The sequence below is a fragment of the Ammospiza caudacuta genome, chromosome 10 (genome assembly GCF_027887145.1).
Source record: "Ammospiza caudacuta isolate bAmmCau1 chromosome 10, bAmmCau1.pri, whole genome shotgun sequence".
Classification (NCBI taxonomy): domain Eukaryota; kingdom Metazoa; phylum Chordata; class Aves; order Passeriformes; family Passerellidae; genus Ammospiza; species Ammospiza caudacuta.
In genome coordinates this window covers 9086788-9110679 of record NC_080602.1, presented here as the reverse complement: position 1 = coordinate 9110679, position 23892 = coordinate 9086788, and the positions used below count along the sequence as shown (strand labels likewise).

At 37.5% G+C, this 23892-nt stretch overlaps 1 protein-coding gene across 1 annotated transcript in view; it reads left to right on the top strand.

Moving 5' to 3' along the window:
• Window positions 1-23547, top strand: part of VPS13C (vacuolar protein sorting 13 homolog C) — a 75521-nt gene extending 51974 nt beyond the window's left edge. The window contains exons 62-85 of the mRNA XM_058811746.1: window positions 519-623; window positions 1155-1319; window positions 1663-1791; window positions 2319-2452; window positions 2662-2788; window positions 3721-3956; window positions 4274-4424; window positions 5480-5620; window positions 7091-7172; window positions 7262-7331; window positions 7781-7892; window positions 8214-8327; window positions 8762-8898; window positions 9168-9249; window positions 9463-9576; window positions 9832-9907; window positions 10480-10643; window positions 11460-11505; window positions 12531-12654; window positions 13296-13410; window positions 19064-19155; window positions 20141-20264; window positions 20525-20611; window positions 21956-23547. Of these exons, the coding sequence (XP_058667729.1) occupies window positions 519-623; window positions 1155-1319; window positions 1663-1791; window positions 2319-2452; window positions 2662-2788; window positions 3721-3956; window positions 4274-4424; window positions 5480-5620; window positions 7091-7172; window positions 7262-7331; window positions 7781-7892; window positions 8214-8327; window positions 8762-8898; window positions 9168-9249; window positions 9463-9576; window positions 9832-9907; window positions 10480-10643; window positions 11460-11505; window positions 12531-12654; window positions 13296-13410; window positions 19064-19155; window positions 20141-20264; window positions 20525-20611; window positions 21956-22045 (2817 nt within the window). The 3' untranslated portion in view covers window positions 22046-23547. The remainder of the gene's footprint in view (window positions 1-518; window positions 624-1154; window positions 1320-1662; window positions 1792-2318; window positions 2453-2661; window positions 2789-3720; window positions 3957-4273; window positions 4425-5479; window positions 5621-7090; window positions 7173-7261; window positions 7332-7780; window positions 7893-8213; window positions 8328-8761; window positions 8899-9167; window positions 9250-9462; window positions 9577-9831; window positions 9908-10479; window positions 10644-11459; window positions 11506-12530; window positions 12655-13295; window positions 13411-19063; window positions 19156-20140; window positions 20265-20524; window positions 20612-21955) is intronic.
• The last annotated feature ends 345 nt before the right edge of the window (window positions 23548-23892 follow it).

Here is a 23892-nt window from a genome sequence, read left to right as displayed (position 1 = left end):
TTTTGATTTTAGTGTGATGTTTACATGGTCAAGTGAAGAGCACTGCAGTAGAAGTTTTTTTGAATACTTTTGGATTTTGGAAAAAAAATTGGATTTTTTTTGGAATTTAGAATTTTTTAAATAACTTTTTTTACCTAACAATAGTTGAAGGAATGGTTGAAAAACTATTCATTTGATTATTTCCTTCCATCTCTTCAAGTTTGTGAAGCACCACAAAGTGATGGGCTTTTTTTCCCCATCTATGTGTGCTGTCATGAGCATGAGTCAATGAGAACTACTCTGCTTTGATACCTTCTACTGTAATATCTTTCCCAGAACTCAATCACAGATTAATAAATCACAATATGAATAGTGATACTACATTATTAGGTTATCCTAATTTATGGGAGGTGCTAAAAGCACTGAAGTGTTGTGTTTACATTGCTATATGTGATATAACTGCAGTCCATAATGCATGAACCACAGAATGAAAATGAGTTTACTGAATTACTTTGCATGTTGTTGTTTTTTGTGTGTAGATCCAGCTGTGTATTTCAACCAGCACTTGGTCCAACAGCTTTTCCCTTGATACTGTAGGAAGCTATGGATGTGTCAAGTGTCCAGCTAATAACATGGACTACCTGGTAAGATCTGTTGCAGTGATTTGTGAAGCTCTCTGTGTTCTTTTGGCTTGACTTTTTACAAACATGTAGTACTCTGTTTGAAAACACAATGATGGGTGTGCATGGTGGAGATAATTGTTCACAATTGTTAGCAAGTGTTTGGATCTGCACTCCTTATCCAAGACTGCATTTTCACAACTAAGCAGAGTAAAGAGATGTGGGGAGTTGTGTTTTCATGTACTCGTTAACTGTGTTCTGATGATAATGGTAATTTTAAGTTGTCAGGATTTACTCTGGAGGGATTTTTGGTGGATTTTCCCCACAAAAACCACAGCTGCAAAATGCTACTGCTAAACCTGTCAGTTTACACTTGTGTTAGTTGTGTTGCATAATCTGCTGATTTTACTGCATGGTTGGTGCTTTTACTTCAGGTGGAAGGAACAGGAGTGTTGTGTGTTAGACCTTGTAATTACACTGCTGTTGGCTTTTCTATCCTGACTTTTCTCCTTAGCTTCTTGCTGATTATTTGCTCAAATTCTCCTTGTTCAACAGGTTGGAGTCAGCATCAGAATGAGCAGTTTCAACCTTACCAGGATAGTTACCTTCACTCCATTCTACACAATAGCAAACAAATCTTCTCTGGAACTTGAAGTTGGAGAAATTGGTCCTAATGGTTCTCTTCCAACTAATAAATGGAATTATATTTCAGCTTCAGAGGTAATGCTTCCTGGTTTTTTAGTTTTGATTTCACTGTAGACAAACAACTGGTTTTTAGGTGTCACTTGAGGGAAGAGGAGTTCCCTTACAGAAGCTGTCTCTTCTGGTGGCATGACATGGATATTTCACATCCCAAGGAAACTTGAACAGTACAGGTTGCATGTGCTGGTACATTAATCAAGTCCTTCAGTTTAGATGTGGATGTGTTAATCAGGAGATACTTGGCTAAGAACTAAGGCATGTGAAATAGTCTCAGTCACACAACCCTGTTTGTTTTACTGCTGGATTACCATGTTAAACCATTTTTGAAATGTTAAAGTCATGTGTATTTCTTGTCTTACAGTGTCTTCCATTTTGGCCTGAAAACTCATCTGGTGAACTTTGTGTAAGAGTAGTTGGCTATGAAAGCTCATCCAAACCATTCCTGTTTAAAGCCCAGGATAATGGTACTCTGCTGAAACTGGAAGAATTGGTGAGACTGACTTTGTGTAGTCTGTTGTTAATTCTCCATTTTAGCCCTATGGTAGCTTGACTCAATGAAATCATCAAGATCAAAACCTTGTGCCTTAAGTTATGGGTACACTGCTCTTCATTCAGCTTTGTTGCACTAAAAAATTTATGAGTCAAATTTGCAGTGTTGTTAATGTTTTCATAGCTGTGTAGTCAAGTTGTTTAACTTGTAACAAGCTTATAGGAAACTGAACAGCTCTATTGCTATTAAGTTACAAAGGTATCTGACATCTGGGCTTTTTGCAGAGGGTATGTCTGGGTGCCTTCAGTTTGTTTAAATAGGTAATAAAAAATACATTCTGTTTTAGGATTTCTTGATCAACTATTACATGTTGGAGACACACAGTTCATGGTTAAATTAATTTGATACTTTAGCCTAGCATTAGGCAATGTGTTTATAAAGGTACCATGTTCAGTAAAGTCTTTGGATATAATGTTTATCAGTTCTAACCTGAATTAATGCTGGGCTTTGTCTAACTTCCTCTCCAGAATGGGGGCTTGCTGGTAGATGTGAATGTCTCAGAGCATTCCACTGTGATCAGCTTCACAGATTACCACGAGGGAGCTGCCCCAGCTCTGATTGTGAACCACACTCCATGGGATTCCCTCAGATATAAACAGAGGTATGGGAAAGGAAAAATTCATCATCGCTTATTTAACCAGGGGTATCCTGGTTAAACATCACCAAGGTGTCACATGAGTATCTCCAAGAGCTGATGAACCTGCAGCTGGAGGGGTGGAGTAGTGAGCACTGGGGTTTGCTTGCACCACTTAAAATCAGTGCTTTTAACCAGTGAGTGCTGTTATTTTCTCCTTTTCTTTTAACCTGCAGTGGATTACAGGAGGAAATGGAGTTGAAACCAAGGCAAGTATGCCTCTTTGCCTGGACAGATCCAACCAAACCGAGAAAACTGACTTGGGGCTACTCTCAATGTTTTGGTGAACATGACCTACTTAAGGTAAATTTTCTGAGGGGAGAAGGAAATGCTGAACCAATTTAGGACTATTCCAAAATTAAAACTATGTGAGAAAAAGCTTCCTCAGTAACTTTGTCTCAATCTGTAGGAGACTTATAGGTACCATCAAGAAACAAGATTTTAGATGTTTTGATAGTCCAGTGTGTCTGTCTTTAATTAGCTGCCCACTTGCACCTTACACTACAATGAATTCTTCAGAGGTGGCTTGGTTTTTCTGTTGAGTAACACAGAGTTGACAAAACTGAAAAGTTTTGCTAGCTAAAAGAAGGTATAGGAAAGCAAATTTGAGTTTCAGTTGTACTGGAAATGGTTTTAATTTCACACACCTGAACTCAGACAGAACCAGTTACTGTGTGCTTTACTGTATAAGCACTTCCTTGGGTCAAATTTTTCACATTAAAAAATGGGTTTAGTTTAAAACCCATTTCCTTACCATATAATTATGGTTGCATTCATGATTCTTTCAGGCTTTTAAGTAAAGGGCTTTAATTATCTCAGTTTTACCTTACAAATTATAAAAAAGGAGTATCTGCCTTTGAAAAGCAGAGATCTTAGTAATTGCCTGGTTTTACTGTTTGATGGTATATGATTTATTGCCTTCTTCTGCCAGTACTAAGATTTGAAGCCTTTTGCTTTGCTCTGAAGGCTTTTGTTCCCTAATGATTTCCAATATTATTCTAAACCACAGATATTGCTGGAATGTTTGTTTATAAAAGTGGGAAAAAAATATCCCAATCTCAGCTTCTTTCCAGTGTTAGGATACAAGGTGCAACCAAGTCAGGACAATGCAGTAAACTGAACAAACAGGGAAAATACTGAGTTCTGGTTTGTGTTTGTCTGTAAACTTGCTTATAAACATAGAGCAACAGCAGGGATTTACTCATGTAATATGCTTTTTTTTCCCCTTGATACAGGATGACTGTGGCCAGTTCCCCTACAATGCAAACACTCAAATTCACTGGGTGTCTTTCCTGGATGGACGACAGCGAGTGCTGCTTTTCACAGATGATGTGGCTCTGGTGTCCAAAGCACGACAAGCAGAGGAGCTGGAGCAACCTGACCAAGAAATAAACTTGTCAATCCATAGTCTTGGACTTTCTCTAGTTAACAATGAAAATAAAAAAGAAATCTCTTACATAGGAATTACTAGGTACTGCCCATGGAAGTGTAAATATTGCTTTGAATAATCAAAATTTGGCAGTGTATTATAATTTTAGCAATAGAGTTGAAGGGGATATGTTTCAAGTTAAATTAAGTGAAACATTTTTAATTAAAATTAAATTTTGCATTTACTCCTATAGTGGAATTAGAACTAACAGGATTTAACTGCCCCCCTTTTTTAGCTTACATTAAAAAAGACAGAGGTTTTTGAGCCTGAGAAATTAGAAAATTATGTTTTACATGGTTTGCATGCATAAGAAAAGTATAAGTACTCTAAAATTGTTAACTTTGTTATTTGTGTTGCAGTTCTGATGTTGTTTGGGAACGGAAACCAAGGCAAAAATGGAAACCATTTAATCAAAAACAAATAAACCTATTGGAACAGGCATATCAAAAGTATCTCTCCAAGACTGCTTTCCAAGGCCCTGGTTGGCATAAACTGGACAGCAATACTGAGGTAGGTATTGAGTTTTAGTGTTTAAATGCTTGCAGAACAAGTGCAACAGTTAAAACAGATTTCTGGTTTGCTAAGTTGGGATAGATGCTGTATGAAGAGAAACAGAAATAAGAGGCAGGATTTTTATTTAAGTAGTTACACATTTTACACAGTAGAATGTTTTTGTCTTGTGATACTGAGGCAGTACTGAGGTATCATCCAGGCTTGTATTATGAAGTAGGAATTTTAAAGGATTTTTCTTTTGTGTGGTAGAAAAGATTGCTCAGTGTCTGCATGTTAGTTGTGAACCTATATTTGCAGTATATACCCTAAATTCTTTGCAGAAATTTTGGTTTTAGCTTCTTAATAAGATGCAGTTCCCATTACTTGATATGGTAAAGGAGTCTTCAGTGTTCAAGGACTCTGGAAATTAATCCACTTACCTGAGCTTGTTCAGACATTAATTATACATCCCTGTATTCCATGCATAAAGAGTGTATTCACATGACTAAGTCCAATACAACCATTTTAAAGTACCATAGTCAGGCTTGTTTCCTATATCATCCTTTCATTTGAAAAACATGTATATACCCTCAGCTCTTTGAAAACTTGAATGTTGACCATTGCATTAGTGCATTTATAGTATATGGTATCAAATCTTTTATCTGTAGGTCATTGCATTGCACTCTCAATAAAGGAGAGCTTTATGCTTCTGCTTCTCATAACTTAAAAGTTGCAGGATCAGGGGGTAAATGTCAGTTGGGAAAGTAAATCAGCTGCATATAAATATCTTTAATTATGCCAGTGTAATATATAACTCATGAAGAAATAGCTACTTAGATGACACAGAGGTTCCTGCTTGGGACAACTAAAGCTGCCATGTAATGTCCTTGTCAGACTAACTGGTGGTTTTCATTGCTTTCCGTCCAGTTAATTAGATGGAGAAATTCAGCAGCCTGTGATCTGATAATGAGGAAAACCACAGGGTTTATTTGCTAGTCTGTCAACTAGTAATGTACCATTTTATTGTTTCCCAAATTAAACTGTATCTTAGCTCTGCTTCCTTATATTTGCAGGTGAATTTTAGCAAGTCTCCAATGGAAATGCGTCTCCCCGTCAGATGCAGCATCCGCCGTAACTTCCTGTCAGGAATTCAGGTTGAATTCAAGCAGTCACCTCACCAAAGGAGCCTACGGGCTCAGCTCTACTGGCTGCAGGTACCTACCATTTAATATTTAATCCTTCCTCTGGTTTCAAAACCAGACAGAAATATTAAGGCTTTGATTTCCTTCATTTATGTGAAGAAGTATTGAAAAATCAGGGATGCCCCAACGAAGGCAGGGAATGATGCATCTGACTCCATGTTCTCAGAAGGCTAATTTACTACTTTATATTATATTAAAGAATACTCTACTATACTAAAAAATACAGAAAAGATAGTTACTGAATGCTAAAGAGATAATAATGAAAACTTGTGACTCTTTCAAGAGTCCTGACACTGTTCCCAACTGGCTAATGGGTGAAAACAACTCACAGCAGAATGCAATGAAACAATCACCTGTGGGTAAACAATCTCCAAACACATTCCACATATGAGCACAACACAGGAGAACCAAATGAGATAAGAATTGTTTTCCTTTTCTCTGAGGCCTCTCGCTGCCTTTCAGCTTCCCAGGAGAAAAACCCTGGGTGAAGGAATTTTTTCAGAGAATGTGAATGCCACAAAGAAGTATCTCGAAATCCATATGCATGTGGTGCCTGTCTCCCTACATCAGAGTAGCAGGGGTGCTGTGATGGGAAAGTATTGCAGAATTGTCATCCCAGGATTTTGAAGTAGTGTGGGAAAAATTCCACATAACTGTGTGCTAATGTACAGCAGGGTGCTATGGTGGAGAGTTTATTTCTAAAGAGCTGTGTTTTGGTGTTTTAAAACAGACCTCAACCTTTTTCAAAATTTTACTGTAGTTTTTACACAGAAGTGTAACATTATTTTACAGAGTATATCTAAGAGTTTAGAGACCTTAGTACAAAAACTGCCTGTCTAATGGGAAGTAGAGAACAGGCATTTAAATATGCTCAAATAGTATGCAGTAATGTATCTACATGTAATATTAACGCTGAATTAATGTGCAACACTTGCAGCAGGTCAGCATAGTCCTGTCAGTACTAATAGTGTTGCTAAATTTGCCAGTAGAGCACTTTAGCAGGTACTGGCAAGAAGTGTTCAGAGCTAGAGGGAGATGATGTTGAATGATCATCATTGCCATCTTCATCTCCATTTGCTGCCCTTCTCTGAGGGTCCTGGTGCTTTTTCTGACCAGCTGGTGGGAAGTTTGCTCTTTCCTTTTATCTTTCATTTTGTTTTTACTTTGGCCTGAAGGTGGTTTTCACTATACAGTCAGTGTTTGCCATCAGCTGCAGACCTTGTGAGGGAGTCTTTGTGGGTGTGAACATCTCTAAGCATCCCTTGTGCAGCGCTTGGAATCATCTGACCTTTTATAACTGAATGAGTAACATTCCACAATGGTATCAGAGTAATCCTTTTGCTCTTTCCTCCTTCCACCCTAATAAGTAGGGCATTCCTCTTGAACACAATTTATAAACAAGTTACTCAAACCTTCTGAAATTAAAACTGTTTGATTATCATGTCACTAAAATATTCCTGTAATTATGCATTAATTTTTTAGGTGGATAATCAATTACCAGGATCGATGTTTCCTGTCGTATTTCACCCTGTAGCCCCTCCCAAGTCCATTGCTTTGGATTCAGGTAAGAGAAAGCCTATAGTAATAACAGATTTATTCAGCCTTGAAAGTAGGAGCTTGGCAATTTATTTTTGAGTGTTTTTTTCTCTTTAGAACCAAAACCCTTCATTGACATCAGCATCATCACTAGATTCAATGAATACAGCCAAGTCCTGCAATTCAAGTGAGTGTAACAGTGAATTGTAATTTAATTTTAGAGATGTGATATATTTTAGAAGGGAACTTTGTTCTTAAGTTTGTTCTCCTATCTAAACCACTTTTGACTTCAGATTGAGTTTTTAGATGTCTCCAATAAAAAAAAATTCAAAAAGGAACTTAAATGAGGACTGACCATGTGAAGGGACTGTTATGCAAAGCCTTTAGTAATCAAAATTATTTCTTTCTTGTACTACAGTATCAGAGTTGTGTGTCTGTTTTGTTTTGCAGGGCTGGCCAGTAGGCACTTCTAACTGTAAATTGAAAGTTGATATATTGAATTGTAAATCTTAATGTGTGGTATATGGGTAAATCTTAATATGTGTGACCTTGCACAGCAAGACTTAACTTGTATAGGCTAAGCATGTAATATTTGAGTTACATTTGTACAGGTATACACTTTCTTTCCCATTCTAGGTACTTCATGGTTCTTATCCAGGAAATGGCACTGAAAATTGATCAAGGATTTTTAGGAGCACTTAGTGAACTTTTCACTCCATCTACAGACCCAGAAGCTGAAAGACAAAGGGTAATGTATGAGAGAAAGAGATTTTTGCTGGAATGGGACAATAAGTGATTGAGGAATTTAAGTGAATATCAATATAATATAAAATGGAAAAATCACCCAGAAATTTTGTGTCTGTTATGGGTTGTTTAGGTTTTCTTTGCTATCCCTGGATTCATTAGTACACTCATATTTAAGTAGTTAGTTAACTGTATTTAACTATGGTTATTTTTTCTACTGTTTATTTATATATATATGAAAACATATTTAGATATAATATGATTAATTGTATTACATATATGGATGAGATTAACTTCCTTTTTTTCTTTTAAATATTGAAACCAGTCTAAATTAATTCAGCAAGATTTGGATGCACTTAACACCGAGCTGATGGAGTCTTCCCTAACAGATGTGTCAATGCTCAGCTTCTTTGAACATTTCCATATTTCTCCAATTAAGGTATGCAGTAGAGACATTATTGGTTAATAAATCATCCAATTAATTCATTACAGTAAATCCCTAGTGGGGATTTTACATTCTCTAAATTTAATACTTTGTTGGAAAACTTTCTCTGTTGCCCATGAGTACAAACAGACCTTTAACCATAACTAAGTGGGGAGAATCAATGGGTATAATAATGCTGAAAGCCAGATAAAATACTGGATAATGTATCATAAATTGTATTAAAATATAATTTAATGGAATTATCTTAATGTGTCTCTTGAAGCAGTTAGATTTTTTTGGAGCAAGGGAAGAAAAATCATCACTAGATTAAATGATAGCTTTCCTCAGTTTTCATCACTGATTTGTTTACATGTGCACCACATGACCTGCTCTGGTTTGGCTTTTCTGTGGTCTTGATTTGTCTTCTTTTACTAACTCTGCCTGGACAGTTGCATTTGAGTTTGTCCCTGGCTGCTGGTGGAGAAGCATCGGATAAGGGGGAAGAAATGATAGCTATCCATTCTCTGAATTTGCTGTTGAAAAGTATTGGAGCTACTCTAACAGATGTGGATGATGTTGTTTTCAAGTAAGTGAATTCATTTGTTTGGGGTTGTTTGTTTGGGGTTTTTTTGTTTAATACTTTGTCTGCTGTACACTTAATAATTGGACCCATGGTAAACCTTGCTGACTGACTAGTGTAAATTTATACAGCCTTAGGGGAAAGGGAGGAATGGAGAGAAGATGGGGTTTGGGATTCTTTTTAAGGCAAGTCTTCAGGATTCTCTGAAGGAAAGCAGAGAAGTATTTGAATGAGGAAGGATGTCTTTAACTTATGAATCATTACTTGTCTTTCAGACTTGCTTTCTTTGAAATTAAATACCAGTTCTACAAGAGAGACCAACTGAGGATGAGAGTTATTAGGCATTACAGTGAACAAGTAAGCTTGTTTAGTCAAGTCTTTGTGTACAATTTTGAGTATGTGTCCTAAAGAAAATTTTATTTTTCTTCACCGAACACTTAGTTGGGCACTCTAATACCTTACTTGGGTAGTAAATTAAAAAATGAACCAGGCTGGGATTCTGATGTGTGTGACAACACCTCATAACACTGCTTTTGTTGTTTGCCTTTTTTCTTCCCTCTCATCGTTTAGTTCCTGAAACAGATGTATGTTCTTGTACTTGGATTAGATGTTCTTGGAAATCCATTTGGTTTGATCAGAGGGCTGTCTGAGGGAGTTGAAGCTTTCTTCTATGAGCCATTCCAGGTAGGAGTTCCTGATTCTTTAACTGGGTCTTTATAAAGGGCTGATTGAATGATGTACTGGTAGGGGTTGTAGTTTATTGTCACTATACTCCACACTCTGAACAGGCAGGCAGCAGTAATTTTTTAATGTGAATGTCAAAGGAATAACCTATTCAGATGGCCTTACTTGCATCAATGTAAAAGAATTGCTAGTTTTTCTTGAAACAGATGCATCATTGTGTGGTTTTCTGCTATTCCTTATTAATTTCATTTTTAGGGAGCTGTTCAAGGACCTGAAGAATTTGCTGAAGGTTTTGTAATTGGTGTTAGAAGTCTTCTTGGGCACACAGTGGGTATGTTCATAGTGTTCTTTTTTGATGAATTCCCACATTATTTTTCTAGTGAGTGTTTAAGGTTGTCATACTGTTGCCAGTGTTTGTGGTACAGATCATTCACACATAATTTACCTGAGACCATCTGAATATCTGTTTGTAGACTGAGCAACCAATGTGAGAAACATTGCATAACATTGCATTGCATCACGTTGCATATATAACTAAGTTGGTAACATGCTCTGAATAAATAAGAAGCATAATTTTAATGCTTCTAAAATGTCTGGAAAAGCCTGAGCAGAGTTCTGTTACAATTACTTTAGATTTTTAGCTGTGTCTTGACAGCAATTAGAGAAAATATTGTTTCATCAATTATGCTATGTAACATGTAGTAAAGTGCTATAAATATTCTCTGTTGCTGTATGTATGGATATCAGACCACATTCTGGAATCTTCTCATGGATAGCATGGCTCTGTGTGAATTCACCATATCTAAACTGAATAGGAAGGGAAATTGCTATGAACTTGCTGGCTGTGTGTTGTTTGCTGTTAAGATGGGAAAGCACAGTAACTCCTTCTTTGTGTTCCCTCAGGTGGGGCAGCAGGGATGGTGTCCAGGATCACTGGCACTGTTGGCAAGGGCTTGGCTGCCATCACTCTGGATGAGGAATTTCAGCAGAAAAGGAGAGAGGAGATGGGTCGGCAGCCAAAGGACTTTGGGGAGAGCCTGGCCAAAGGAGGAAAAGGCCTGTTAAGGGTATGGTCTGGGCATGAGTGTTTCATGTGCCAGCTTGCTTGAAAATCACCTGCAGGAATTTTGAGATCTTTTTTGTCAGTTAATTACCTAAGCAGAAGAGACAGGCAGTGGGTTTATAGGAGATTCCGTGTAGTGCATCAGCTGTAGTGTTTGAGGTCCTGTTTCTGGTCACCTGAGGAACTGGAGTTAGGATCATGGGTGGGAAATAACACCAATTTCTGCTGTGTATTGTATAAATAAATGGTTACTCATATTCAACAAATGTGTTAGGTATTTAAGGTAATTGGGCTTGTAGGTACAAGGTTGTGGTAATTGGGGATGGGCACAGCTGTGAGCAGCACTGGCAGCAATGAGCCAGGGAGTGCCCAGGGCACTGAGCAGCCACCAAAGGGAGCAGAGGGCACACAGGGCAATGCATCAACATCAGGGGTGTAAAAGGCTGGGCTGGAGAACAAGAGGAGCAGATGCTGGCAGCCTTCTGCAGGGGTGAGGTGTTACTCTGTGTGGGTTGAAGCTTTCTGAAATTGTATGGTGAGACTCTGTGCATCGTGGCCATCTCAGCTGTGACATGTGGTGCACCAGGCCCTTACCTGACCTTGCAGTCAATTCTGTCTTTAAAGTCTTTGCCTTTGTTATAGTTTTCTTAAAAATATCAAGTAAGAGAAAAAACAAAGCCAAAACCCCTAGCCAAACAGTGTTTCTGATACTGAACTTTACATTATAAACTATTAAAATAAAGATTTGAGACAATAGATTGCCCAGTTGGACTGACAGCATTTCAGTTTCTCATTGGGAACTTAATTATCTTTGTTTTAGGGTGTTGTTGGAGGTGTGACAGGCATCATCACTAAACCAGTAGAAGGTAAGCACAAAGGCTGCATTGCACTGCTTAAGTGGTTTCTCAATACTTGACAATTTATTTTGTAATGTTAAGAAATAGCAAACCAAGTATGGTGATGCTAAGGCATAGCAAAATTTTTATATTTCTTATTCTAATGTGAATTTACATGATGATTTCCTCAAATGTCTTTATATCTGTTGTTGGCTTTACCACCTTTTAAACATTTGTATGGTTAAGAATAGGTTATCTCTGTGATGTGTTTTGTTAGGCCTGCTGTAGTACCCAATTCATTGTCTGAAGCCAGAATAAAGATAGTAAAAATAACAAAGTAAAAATCACCAGCTGGAAAAAGTTTTTTTGGGGCTCTAAAGGTCACAAATCTTCAAAAACAAATTTAGTTTTGTGACTGAAGTCAGTATTTGTTCCTGTTACTTCATGAAGATGATAGATGATGAAAAATATCTGGGATAAAATGCCTCTTATTAATCTTCATGTGTCTGTGATTTAAATGTTGGGAGTCAGCTGTAGCTGTGTGGTGTTTTACAGCTTTTGTGTGGTACTTAGATATGTAGGCCTTGTCTCTTGGGTGGGTGACCTCACCTGCTTTCTGAACACTCCTTTGGTTCTCCCATAGTTATATATCACTAGAACTATGTAATTTTGAGATAGAAATAGTTAACTTCTATCACACTTCTGCATCTTAGTGTCTTCAGAACATTAACATTTTGTTATTACTGTCAACCTAGAAAAAACTTGTCTATTGGCCTATAGTCCAGATGGAAAGTGTGAGAAGGAGAATCTTGATAACATCTCAGTTCTGGGCCCTTCAGAGGCTGGTGAGGTGTTAAGTGGACAGAGATGTGTCTGGGCAGACCAGGAGGCAGTGGGTGACTTTCCACAGACAGCTCTTTGTACAATAGGACTCTGCAATCACTGCCTGTGGGCTGTTTCCAACACAAAACAGCTCCCCTGTAGCAATAATGGTTTAATTCTGTGATTAAGTAGGTCATGAAAACATGTATTTTTCTGTTTCTATTCTTTCCAAGGGGCTAAAAAAGAAGGTGCAGCTGGATTCTTTAAAGGCATTGGGAAGGGGCTGGTAGGAGTGGTAGCCAGGCCAACAGGAGGCATTGTGGATATGGCAAGCAGCACCTTCCAGGGAATTCAAAGGTACAGTGCAGGGGGAAGTTCTCCTCCTATGGTGGATACCAGGTGGCAAAGTGCTCCAGTAGTGCCACACAACTATTTGTAAATACAAAAATCAGAATGATATGTGAGGTTGAGGAGTCCAGTGGCCTGTAACAAATCTATTTTGTGATGACGAGGAAATTGCTGCTTCAGAGAACGTGCTGCTCTGTGGTAGCTCAGGTAGGCAGTAACTAATCACTGTGGTAGTTCAGGCAGACAGTAACTAATCCATTTTTTCATTTTGCTCCTTCCACTGAGGAGAAACGTCTGTTAAATTTACTGTGCAAAACAGACCATTGAAATTTTCAGAGTAAAACTACCCAGTCTGAAATTTGGTTAGCAGTGCCCATCAGGGCCTTCTTGTATTTTAATCAACTTGAGAACCCTTAGTAAGTTATCTGCATTTGGGAATCAACTTCTCCAGCTTATTCTGTAGCTGTTTAATTGACTAGTGCTACTTTTGATTTATTATTAGCAGTCTGTCTTTACTATTTACATCTGCAGGGTACCCAGGATGTGTAAGTGGGATGTGTGGCAAGTGAAAGGCTGACTTCTAAAGATGTACTGGTGAAACTCAGACTTGTATTAAGCTTACCAGAATCATGTTGCACTGTCTGTGGCAGGGTGGCAGAATCAACTGAGGAGGTGTCAAATCTGCGTCCCCCACGCCTCATCCGTGAGGATGGCATCATCCGGCCCTACAACAGGGTGGAAGCTGAGGGCTATGATTTATTTGAGGTATGTTCTGCATTGTAAACACAGTTAAAATTCTCTTTAGAGAATTTTAGGGCTCCATAAAGGATTAAGTGCAATCAATCTGTAGCAGTCATGATCTGAAGTAAAAATTTGCCCCAGCCAATTTCATAAAGCAAGCCTGGATAGCAGGGAAGGCCCAGTGCTTGGAGTAAGCTGAATGCAAGATGGAAGCTGCAGCATTGCTGTTCTATGGTCTTCTCCATTTTATGTTCACTTCTCATACACTGGAAGGAGGTAGCAGGATTAAAAATTACATAAGGATTAAGATTTAAAGATGTGAAAACTCCTCCATTTTGATAGATCTTTGTTTTTGAAAGATTTTGTCTTTATTATAAAGCTAAGGTTGGTTTACAGACTAAGCAACTAAGCAATAGACCTTGAATTGTTTGGTTGTATCAGCAATTAAAAAAACTGCCTGAATTTTCATACCACTGCTGTTTGGTTTTTCCTTATGTTGTTCATAATAGCAATCTGTCATAGCTACAGGCACTGTGTGGACATTTAGCCTGCTTTCTAATGTGGATGTGCCTAACATATGGGAGATGAACAACATGAGTTTTCAAGTTCTTGACAGTCAGAATCAGTTAATTTGTATTTTAGACTTTGTGTTCTTAATACTTACCTTTAAATGCTTATTCTGTTGCTAAAAAGTTGGAGTAAAATAACTGTCTGCATTAACTTGGATATTTGCTAGTTGCTTGTACATGGTCTTTTAATCCTTATTCCCTGTTCTATTTCTAACATTTATTTTCTTTCTCCTTCTCTCCTGGCATGCAGCAAGAACTGGAATAATGGAGTAAACATTTTCCATATTTCTTGTCTGTTTCTCTCACGGTTTTTCATCTGCCTTAAGTATTTAGATCAAGGGCATGATTGCATTTACCATGTCCTCTCCCCTTCTCAATCTTTTCTGTGTAGCAGTTGAATAAAATGGTGTTTGATGTTGTCCAGGCTCAGAAAACAAACTTGAATAACCATCTTCAGTAAGATTAGATGGGAGAGACAGGGAGGGTTTGTTTCCTGTATATTTATTTTTCTGAGGATGCTTAGCTCCTTATGAATGGCAACAACAGAAGGCACTTGGAAAAAAGGATCACGGTAGGTTAGATCCTGAATTTATTTATTTATTGGTGCTCTCCAGAGGTGGAGCTGTGGACAGAAGGGCAGAGCAGATCTTGAGCAAAATTTAAAATAGTGATAGAGAATGGAATTTAATTCTGGGAAAGTGTTTGTAATTTCAAGTTTTTTATAGAAGTGCTGAGAAAACCTGTACTTGTGGTTTCTGTGCTGTGCCATAGCCCTGACAGCTACACATCTGCTGACCCACTCTGCCTTCAAGTTACTACTGCTGGTTCTTTATGAATTTGCTCGGTTAAACATACAGCTAGCTTAGTTCGCTCTAGCTTTTAGTCACAGAATCTTCAGGGGCTTTGCTCTTCAACATAAAAAATAAGTACAAACTGTCAGATGTTAACAGGAATCTACACACACACACATATATAAATAAGTATACATGTATTTCTATACTAAGCAATGCCATAAACTTCATTACTAATACATTTTAGAAATTAGCAAGCTAAGCTTAAGCTGTTGTCAGAGCAAATTTTTTGCCTATTATATGTGAAAATATGTTGAACAGAAGCATTTTTGCTGGCAATGCCTTTTAGAATGTAATGGTCAATTTAAAATCATTCAAAAGAACATTTAGTGAGTTTTTTTAGAGGATTAAATGAGATTAAGTTGTGATATACTAAGCAGGCCAAATTTTTTCTTCTTGAATGTTTTGGTTTGGTTTTTTTTTTCTCCCTATGCTTTTTATATCTGGCAAAAAGGAAAAGATGGCACGGTCAACACGGAAAATTTATTATGCAGTTCCTCCACATTTGGTATTTGTACTTTCTTAAGAGGTGTAGATTGGAGCAGAATACAAACCAGGAATAGATCCTCTGTACAGTTCACTAAATACAATTGGTTTCTTTCAACAAGTCACTTAATGGAATACAGGAGAGGTGTAATTAACTGTTCTTGGTTTTCGTGCTAGAGGTCAGTGTTGGGAAGGCTTTGTTTTCTAATGTAAGCTAGCAAGCAATGTAAAGCAAGACAGGACAGTGTCTTTACATGAAATTGGATATTTAATGAAAAAATAAGAGTCAGTCCTATGTGCATTTACAAATTTAATCACAATAGGTACAAGTGCTGCTTATTTTTGGATCCAGCTTTGATCCTATATTAGAAGTAGTTCAACCAGGACCCACACCTTCTCATCTACTTTAACTACATTCAGTGCATAAGTCCCTTTAAAATAAATATAAACTCATGGGGTGGAAACCTTGTAAGGTTACGTTAAGGATCACATGCCTCAGTACCATCCAGTGATTGGATGGAAAAATGTTTTACTTAATTACTTTTGTGTGAAATGTAGGCATTAGAGCTTGTCTTAGAGGAGCAAAATGTAGGTTTTAAAAGGAAAGTGAGGGTTTTGGTGCAAACTGAGGGTGAAGTGGATGAGTTGAGTTGTGTAAAGTTGTTTCTGCAGTTCCTTGTCCCAGAAGTGCTGGATGTGATGTCTGTGGGATGTGTAGGGATGTGCTCAGTTGGTCCCAAAGCTGGGAGTGAGATGTGATGTGAGCAGGCTGTGCCTCAGCCCATGGGCAGCACACCATGGCTTTGCTACTCAGAAATGCACAGCAGAACTCAGAGGGCAAACAGGGCAGCTCTAGCAGAATTGTTTTCCAAGGAATCACTTCTCAAGAGTTCCAGTCATGGTCTGAGCAGTGTTGGAGCTGAGCTTTGCAGGAGCAGGTGCTGGGAGCCCTTGGTGTGGTGGGGCTGTGCCTGTGCTGGCCGGGCTGTGCTGGCCCAGCTCCTCAGGGCTGCCATGATGTCACTCATGCATTATTCAATGCCCGTGGCATTACTTTGTTTCACATCCCAGTTAAAGCAGGAGCTTTATAAAGAATGCAGAACACCTCATGAATAATTGAGGCAGGGTGGTGAGGCAGTGTGGCAGAGCATAGACTATGCTGGAAACTGCAGATTCTATTTCTGCTTGACTCACTGTTCTGCTGTGTAAATCTGCATTGCTTCTTTCATTTCCATGTAAAAGAAGAATGAGTTAACTTCTTCAAAGTGCTGTAGTATGCTCATAAAAATAACAGCTTTTGATTAAGATGTCTAAATTTTAAGAGTGTGCAGATCATGGAGTAATTTACATCAAGTGCAAGCTCCTTTTTACATAATGCCACCACCATTGTGCTGGCATCTATCAGGTGTATTGAGAATAGCTCACAAACACAGCATCTTTTCGGCGCAGGCCTCAGTGGGAGCTCTTACTTTGGTAACATATTGCATGTAAAATCTAAAAATACTATTGGGATTGTTTCTGAAGTTATGAGAAACAGGCTTTCTCTCCAAAGCTTTGAGTTTGAATAGAGAAATATGCTTATGAATAAATCTGTTTAAATATGTGGCATGTCTAATTTCTTCATATTCAACAAAAGGATTCAGAATATGGATTGCAGCCTTTGAATTACAGTCCTCACATGGTGGTGGTTTTTCTATTTCTTAAATTTTTTACTTGTTTTTGAAACAGCCAAGGTTCAGGTATAAAATGTGAGTTCATATTTTCATTTTAGTCATATGCTGCCATGTTTCTTCTAATGTTTTGAAGAGGCTTTTTCCTTTCATATCTACACTGTACAGTTTCAGAAATTTTTAAGATGGTCAGAAAGGGATATTTTTTATAGAAGATGTTGGTTGACCCTATGGTTTTGCTTACTAAAAAATGCTGGATTAAAATGTGTTTCAAAACATAACATCACTAGAGATCAAGTCTAGGAAAACACTATGCTGTTGATTTCAGCTCTTGAATATTCATCAGCTTTTGAGATTAAAGGATTTTTTGGAGTCAGTTGTGATGTATGATGATGCTTTAAGATATTTGTTGAACTTTTGAATATATGAAAATAAAATGCAAATAAAAAAATTCAAATGTTCTTTTAATTGATTCTTATGTAAGCTGATCTTTCAATTTTGGTTACTGAAACTGCATAGAGTGAAATCTGTTAATCACAGTCAGACAAATGTGGAGTCAAGTGCAGCCTCTTTGTCATCTCATTGGTTTTTGGGTCCATCTAAGGAAATAAAAAAGAAATGGCTATTTACAAGAAGTAACTGAAAACCTACTGAATTCTTAGTCCTTCCTCTTTAGGTTATTGTTACTAGTTAGTCAGAAACTTGAGGAATGAGACCTTGAGGAATTTACTGTTGTTGAGTCTGAATTCCACAGTAAGAGCTGTAAAATGAACTGAAAGTCGTCCTACTTTGCTCTGAAGAATATCAAACCAATTTTGGGGCACCCATTTGCTAGAAGTTGATCTGAAGTATTTGCATTCTGCATCCAGGCATTCTTCCTTCTGTTTCCCCATTTTTCTACACAGGAGCTGCCCATTTTCCCTTAAAACAGTTTATATCATAAAAAAGGTACTTGTATTGACTTGGAGGGTGCTATTGACCTTGGAGGGTATTGAATAAAGTCAATGTACATTGACTTTATACTTATGTAATTGTCTGGCTACTTTTTGCTAATTAAACACTATTTTTCAGTGTATTTTTTAAAAGACTTACTGCATATTAGGAAAACCAGTAGTTGATATAGATTTGTTGTCATGCTGACTTTGAGGCTAGGTTCCCACTAGTAGCATGTTATTAATTTCGTGCTTTAATCTTTTCCTGCATGATGTTTTGATGTGTATTCCTTTCCCACAAACATGCTCAGGTATCACTCTGTGAATCTTGCTTGTGTTTAATCCAGCGTTATTGGGAGCTTGGTATGGGGGTGACTGTGAGCCTGTGTTCTGTGCTGTCTGTGTTGGTGATGGAATGTTGTAATCCTGGTGACCTGCTCTAGAAAACATTTTACTTTAGTCAAAGAGTATGTACAGAATGGGAAATCTGAAAAAAAACTCAATGAATAAATGCCAAAAAAGTCCTAGGAGTATCATAGGATCCTATCCTTCACTACTTTTATTTCAAAACTTTTTCTGTGTTTGTAGGTTGTCACTTGAGTTGTGGTTGTCTAATCAAAATGTGATGAGTGATTTAATCTGCACTTTCATTTTGGGTATTGAGTGGTCATATCTGCTCAGTTCAGAAATCTGATTTTGAGGTGTATTGAGCATTTGTATCTTGAGAGTTTGTTTCTGAGGGTCTGAGTCATGTGCTTTATAAAAATGCATGACCTTTGCAGGGTTTTCACTCTTGAATGAAGCCTGCAGCATGGGCTGTAGCAGCGTGAACATTATTAAACAATTGCTAGCACAGAAAGGAAATCAAAGCTGAAGAAATAGTCTGATACAGCAGTGTCAGTGTTCTACCTTTGAGTGGAATGGATCAGACTTCTCAGTGACTCAGCTTCAGGACTGAGAGCACTGTGAGAACCTCCCTTTAAAGAACTAACAATGAGGTAACTTTTCAGAAGGCTTTTCAATTCAAGACACCAATTTGATTTGTGGTTTTTGGTGTTTAGTGTTTTGTGGTTTTTTTTTTTATTTGATTTTTTTTGTTTTTCTTTGGGCTTTTTGTTTGTTTGTTTGTTTGTGTTCAGCCCCAGAATTATTTTCTGTTTCTGTTTCAGAAGTTGCACATCAGGAAGCTGGAAAAAGAGGTTTATCGATACCACTGTCCAATTCCAAGAGGCAGAAGAGCAAATCTTATTGTTACCAACAGGTATTGAATTTTGTGTGCTTTCTAAGGGCTTGAGATGATTTCAGCTTGGGGATTAGACATCTGGCTAAGTCTAAACTGATTGCTCTTTTCTGCATATATTCTGCATATATTTTCCTTCTCTATTTTCTTTTTGATTTTTTTTTCTAAATATTTAATTTTGTTTCCTTAATGGACAGTGTGATTTAGTTGTGATGTCAGTGCTGGATACTAATTTGGGAAGATGGTTTACTCTGAGATCAGTGATCCTTTTATCATAGTGGGGGGAAAATAGTCTTTTTTTCCCCTCTTCATTTTTGATTTTTCAACTTAGCTTGTTATAAGTGTTTGCAGTCAAGCTAACAGTTTGGTAATACATGTTTATCATATTGTTAATTAAAGAATATTCTAAATGAAGTCTTAAGTCTTTGTACCAGCATGAAAATTATTATTATTTAATAATCTGACAGGTTTTAGAATTCAAGATATTGGCAGTGCTGAATTTGAGGACTCAAAACTTTCTAAATATGCTTAGATAATGAAAAGGATTATGATCTCCACAACCCACAGGTCACCAGTTTGCACCTTGCCTGAATGTATGAGAGAGGCTCATCCATAATAAGACCATGGAGGTTTCCCAGTGTGGTTTTTCTGATAATGACCAGCCCAGCTCAGAATTCAGGCTGCAGATGGATGAGATTTCAAGGCCATGGATGATAATTGGGCAGTTTAGTTGTTTTCAGCCTTAGCTAAATGTGCACTTCTCTCCTTAGCCCAGTCCTTGGCCTGCTCATGGTGTGTGATGTCTTGGATCATCTGTGCCTTTTAAACACCAAGTGATTGTCTCAGAATGCATTAAGGAAATAAGGGTGCACTGTGGCTGAGTGGGTACTTGTAATCTGCACAGAAAATGCCTTCTTCAACAAATGCTTTCATTTTGTTTAGTTTTTCTAGTAAACTTCTAATCCGAGGGAGAAATTGAGTATGAACTCCTTTTTTTCTTGAACAGGAGGGTGATATATGTGAAAGAAGTGGAAATCTTAGGCCATTTAACAACAGAGTGGGATTACTTATTTGAAGAATTCACACGTTATCCCTCCTATGAAGCAAATGTTTTAAAAATTACTGTTTGGGTAAGAATAGCATGTAAATTTTTTTGTATTTAATATTCACTAGAGGTCCATACATGCTTTTAGCTTATTTATGGTTCTAACTGCTAACTAAGAGACTGTGTGACGGGATTTGCTGAAAGTTTCTTGAAAGTATTACAGTTGGGTTGGACAGAGACCATGTTGAAATTTCACCTGAAGTTGGCATTCAAACCATTTATGTATGAGATTTTGCATTCTTGTTTTGTGAGTCATCTGAAGCACATTTTTGTTCCCCTCTGCAGGAAGAACAAAACATGTTCCAAAGAAAGGACAGTGCAGGTTATGAATGTGTAAAGACTGTTCAGCTTTGGGATGAAGCTACAGCAAGGGTATATTCTTTTCTTTTTAAATTTAATCTTCTTTTCTTATAATATTGTTAACACTCAGCATGTGAAAAGATGGTAATGTCCAAAGGCTTGTTAGAGAATAGGCTGCTGTGCCTGAGGATCATTTACCATAATTTTGTGTTGAAAAATATGCTTTACCAAGAGTATGATGAGACCAGATAGTCCAAAGCATTCAAGAGAGTTTATGCAACAATAATTTAATGTTGAAGCTACATAGTCTTAGGGTTTGTATGTTAAAGCTCTTTAAAGGAAAATAATTCCAATATCTAAAGTACTAGGTTGTATTAAATTTCCTATAGTCTGTAGGATTCCACATAGCTCCTCATTATTTCAAGATCACCTAAGCCAGTACAAGTGGACCTTGTATGCACAGGCTTATTTAGATTGCTCCCTCCTCTGTCCCCACACATATTTTTTCTACCATTTATCTCTAAATGTTCCTGTTAGTGCCAGGGAGGCTGGAGTGTTTTGTGACCCTTTGTTCTGTGGATGGTTGGATCTTGTAGTTAACTTACCTAAGGTGATCCATCAGTTTGGGGAAATTCCAGGGTACTTCAAGAATAGAAAAATTAACCTAGGAAACCATGTGTGTGACTGTGATGTTGTACCAGGTGATGAGAGAGGAGGTGTTCTGATACCAAATGTGAAATCAATTAGGTCCACAGTGTCTTGGGAGCATGCTTGAAATTGTAGCTGCAGTAAATGGCAAGTCAGCAGATGGAATCAGAACCAGGGCCAAATTGCTGCTATTAAATTGATTGAGCCTCCTAAAATAATGGGTTAGACTGGGAAGGAAAAAAATTGCTATAATTTTGAGGCACTTTATATACTGGAAGACTCTAAGTTAGTTCTTCACTGTGTCTTGTCTAAAAGTGTTCCTTCAGCTTTCTCTTCCAGCATATTGTCCAAATCACTCTTGGCATTAAGTAATTGAAATCCTTTTAGTTTCTCTGTGTCTTAGTGGCATGGCCAAAGCTGGAGCACAGAACACACAGGTCACACTAGAAGGAGACTTCCTTGTGTTTAATTACCTTTTTTTGGGATTATTTCCTAACTGCATTTTGCTTTGCTAATGTTTATGCTGGTACCTATGCATTAAAAATCTATTTTTCTGCTCTCACCTGCAACACTGCCCATTTACTTTTTGTGGATTTCTGTTCATCACTTGAATATTGTGCATATGAATCAGGAGTTAAGTACCTAAATTAGACCAGCCTGTGTGTATGTGGGTTTACATCTTTGTTGAATTATTTTTTAGTGACATCTTATGGAAGAAAAGTGCTACCTGCTTTCATTGTTGTTTGCTCTCTCTGTGTTGTTTTGCAGAGGGTTTGTGGTGCCATTCAGGACGCCCTGGCAACACGAAAACAGGAGAAGCTGGTGAAGAGAGCATCCTTAAAGTGGAGGAAACCTTAAATGCAGTCTTGATAGCCAGGATTTGTCGGGTTTGACACTTGGTATGCAATTTTCTCCCTAAAATTGATTAGAAGCAACATGGAAACTTGGGGCAAAAAGTAAAAATAAAATATCTGAGGTCTCCTTTCAAAGTCAGCAGCCATTAACACTTCAGTTTTAGAAGTTATGCATCATTTGGAGGAATGGGTTTCTAAAACATGCATTTCAGTTTAAAAATTCTTTTTTTTTTTTGATAAAATGTTTTCCCACTCTGAAATATTATTTTCTGTCCTTTTAATGTCAGAGATTCTAAAATGAAATGGTTACCTTATTTGCACTCTAAGGTTATGGTTTACAGACCAGTGGTAGTGGTTGTGGTGTTTTTTCAGATGGAGCACTTCTGTTAGTGATTGAAACAAATTAAGAACTCTATTTTAGACAACATTCTCCTTAAATTACTCTACACAATTTAGCTAATATAATTTCATCTCTGAATGTTTAGTATTAGAAAATACTGTATAGAAGCAATGTAATAATTTCTATATATGAAAGAAATAGGCTATGGTTGCCTGGAAATGTTTACTTTGAAATGTTGTCACATTGTAAATGAAAATCTGCACTTTAAAAATGGAAAATATTATTCACCTGTCATGTGCCTGTTTATGGTTTTGGTTGTGTCACTGTAGCCTAAAGAACTCTCCAGGAGGAACAGCACACTGGGTTTAGCATTGGATGTCAAAAACTTAAATCTGAGAAGTTAGCTGTCCATATCTCCTTGTACAGTTGCTCCACTGGAAGAATGCCATCTCACTGAGTTAGAACTCACTTCTGATGCAACCTTTTTGTGGCAGTTTCTCCTCCTGAAGGCTGTCAGCATTCAGTTTAACACAACAGTTAAACACAAATTGTATGAATAACCCCATGAACTTCCTTGAGACAAGTTCCATTCTTACCAGGAGGCCAATCCATAGGTAACTGAGTCAGGACTAGAGGAGCAAACAGATTTGAGGTCAGTGATCAGGGAACTGGGAGCTGTTGCTGTTGGATCAGAAAATCAGTGTCCTTGCAAAACCCCTTGAAAATTTGACCTTCCTAATTTCCTTTTCTTGGAAACAATATTTTCTATTTCTTACTTCTCTTTTGTGCTAGATAACAGCTGTAGATACAAACTTGATGAACTAAAATGACAGTATTTTTCTATAGATCCATACAGTGCACCAGGCCTGGATTTTTAAACTCTACACTTAAGGGCTGGTGCATTGAATAAATGCACTCTTTACCTGTACCTATGAGCTCACCAAAGTTAGAAAGTTTAAGGTATTTGTGTGCTGCCAAACACAGAATTTGCAGAGAGCATTGCACACATGATTTGATTGTTGTTGTATGCACATGGCTATTAATCCACTTTGCTACAAGGGGAAAAATGTGGTACAGCTTTAATTCTTGCTATCACCTGTTTTCTAGAAAGCTCTGCTCAACAATAAAGAGCTATCCAGCTTGTATGTATATCAAGTTCATGTTTAAAAAAAAGACAATAAATTTTTATATGCAAGTATTTGTGCTATGATTTAAAGTTTTGTGTCTTCTCAAGTGCTTTGGTTTGCCTCATGTCACTGACACTAAGAAATCCATCAGAGTACAAAGGTACTGCAAAAGAGCTTTCTACAGCTCAGCAGTTTCTGCATCTTGTGTTCTGACATTTAAGGACAGTTGGATGAGTACTGCCTTTTAATTCATACTTGAAAATAGATGTCACTTCAGTCTACTTAGTGCATGTTCAGATAGTATCATGGGCCTGCTTTTAGGTGAATTGGAGCTTAAAGCAGTTCTGAAGACACCTGACTGACTCCAGTCTTCTGCTTGATTCC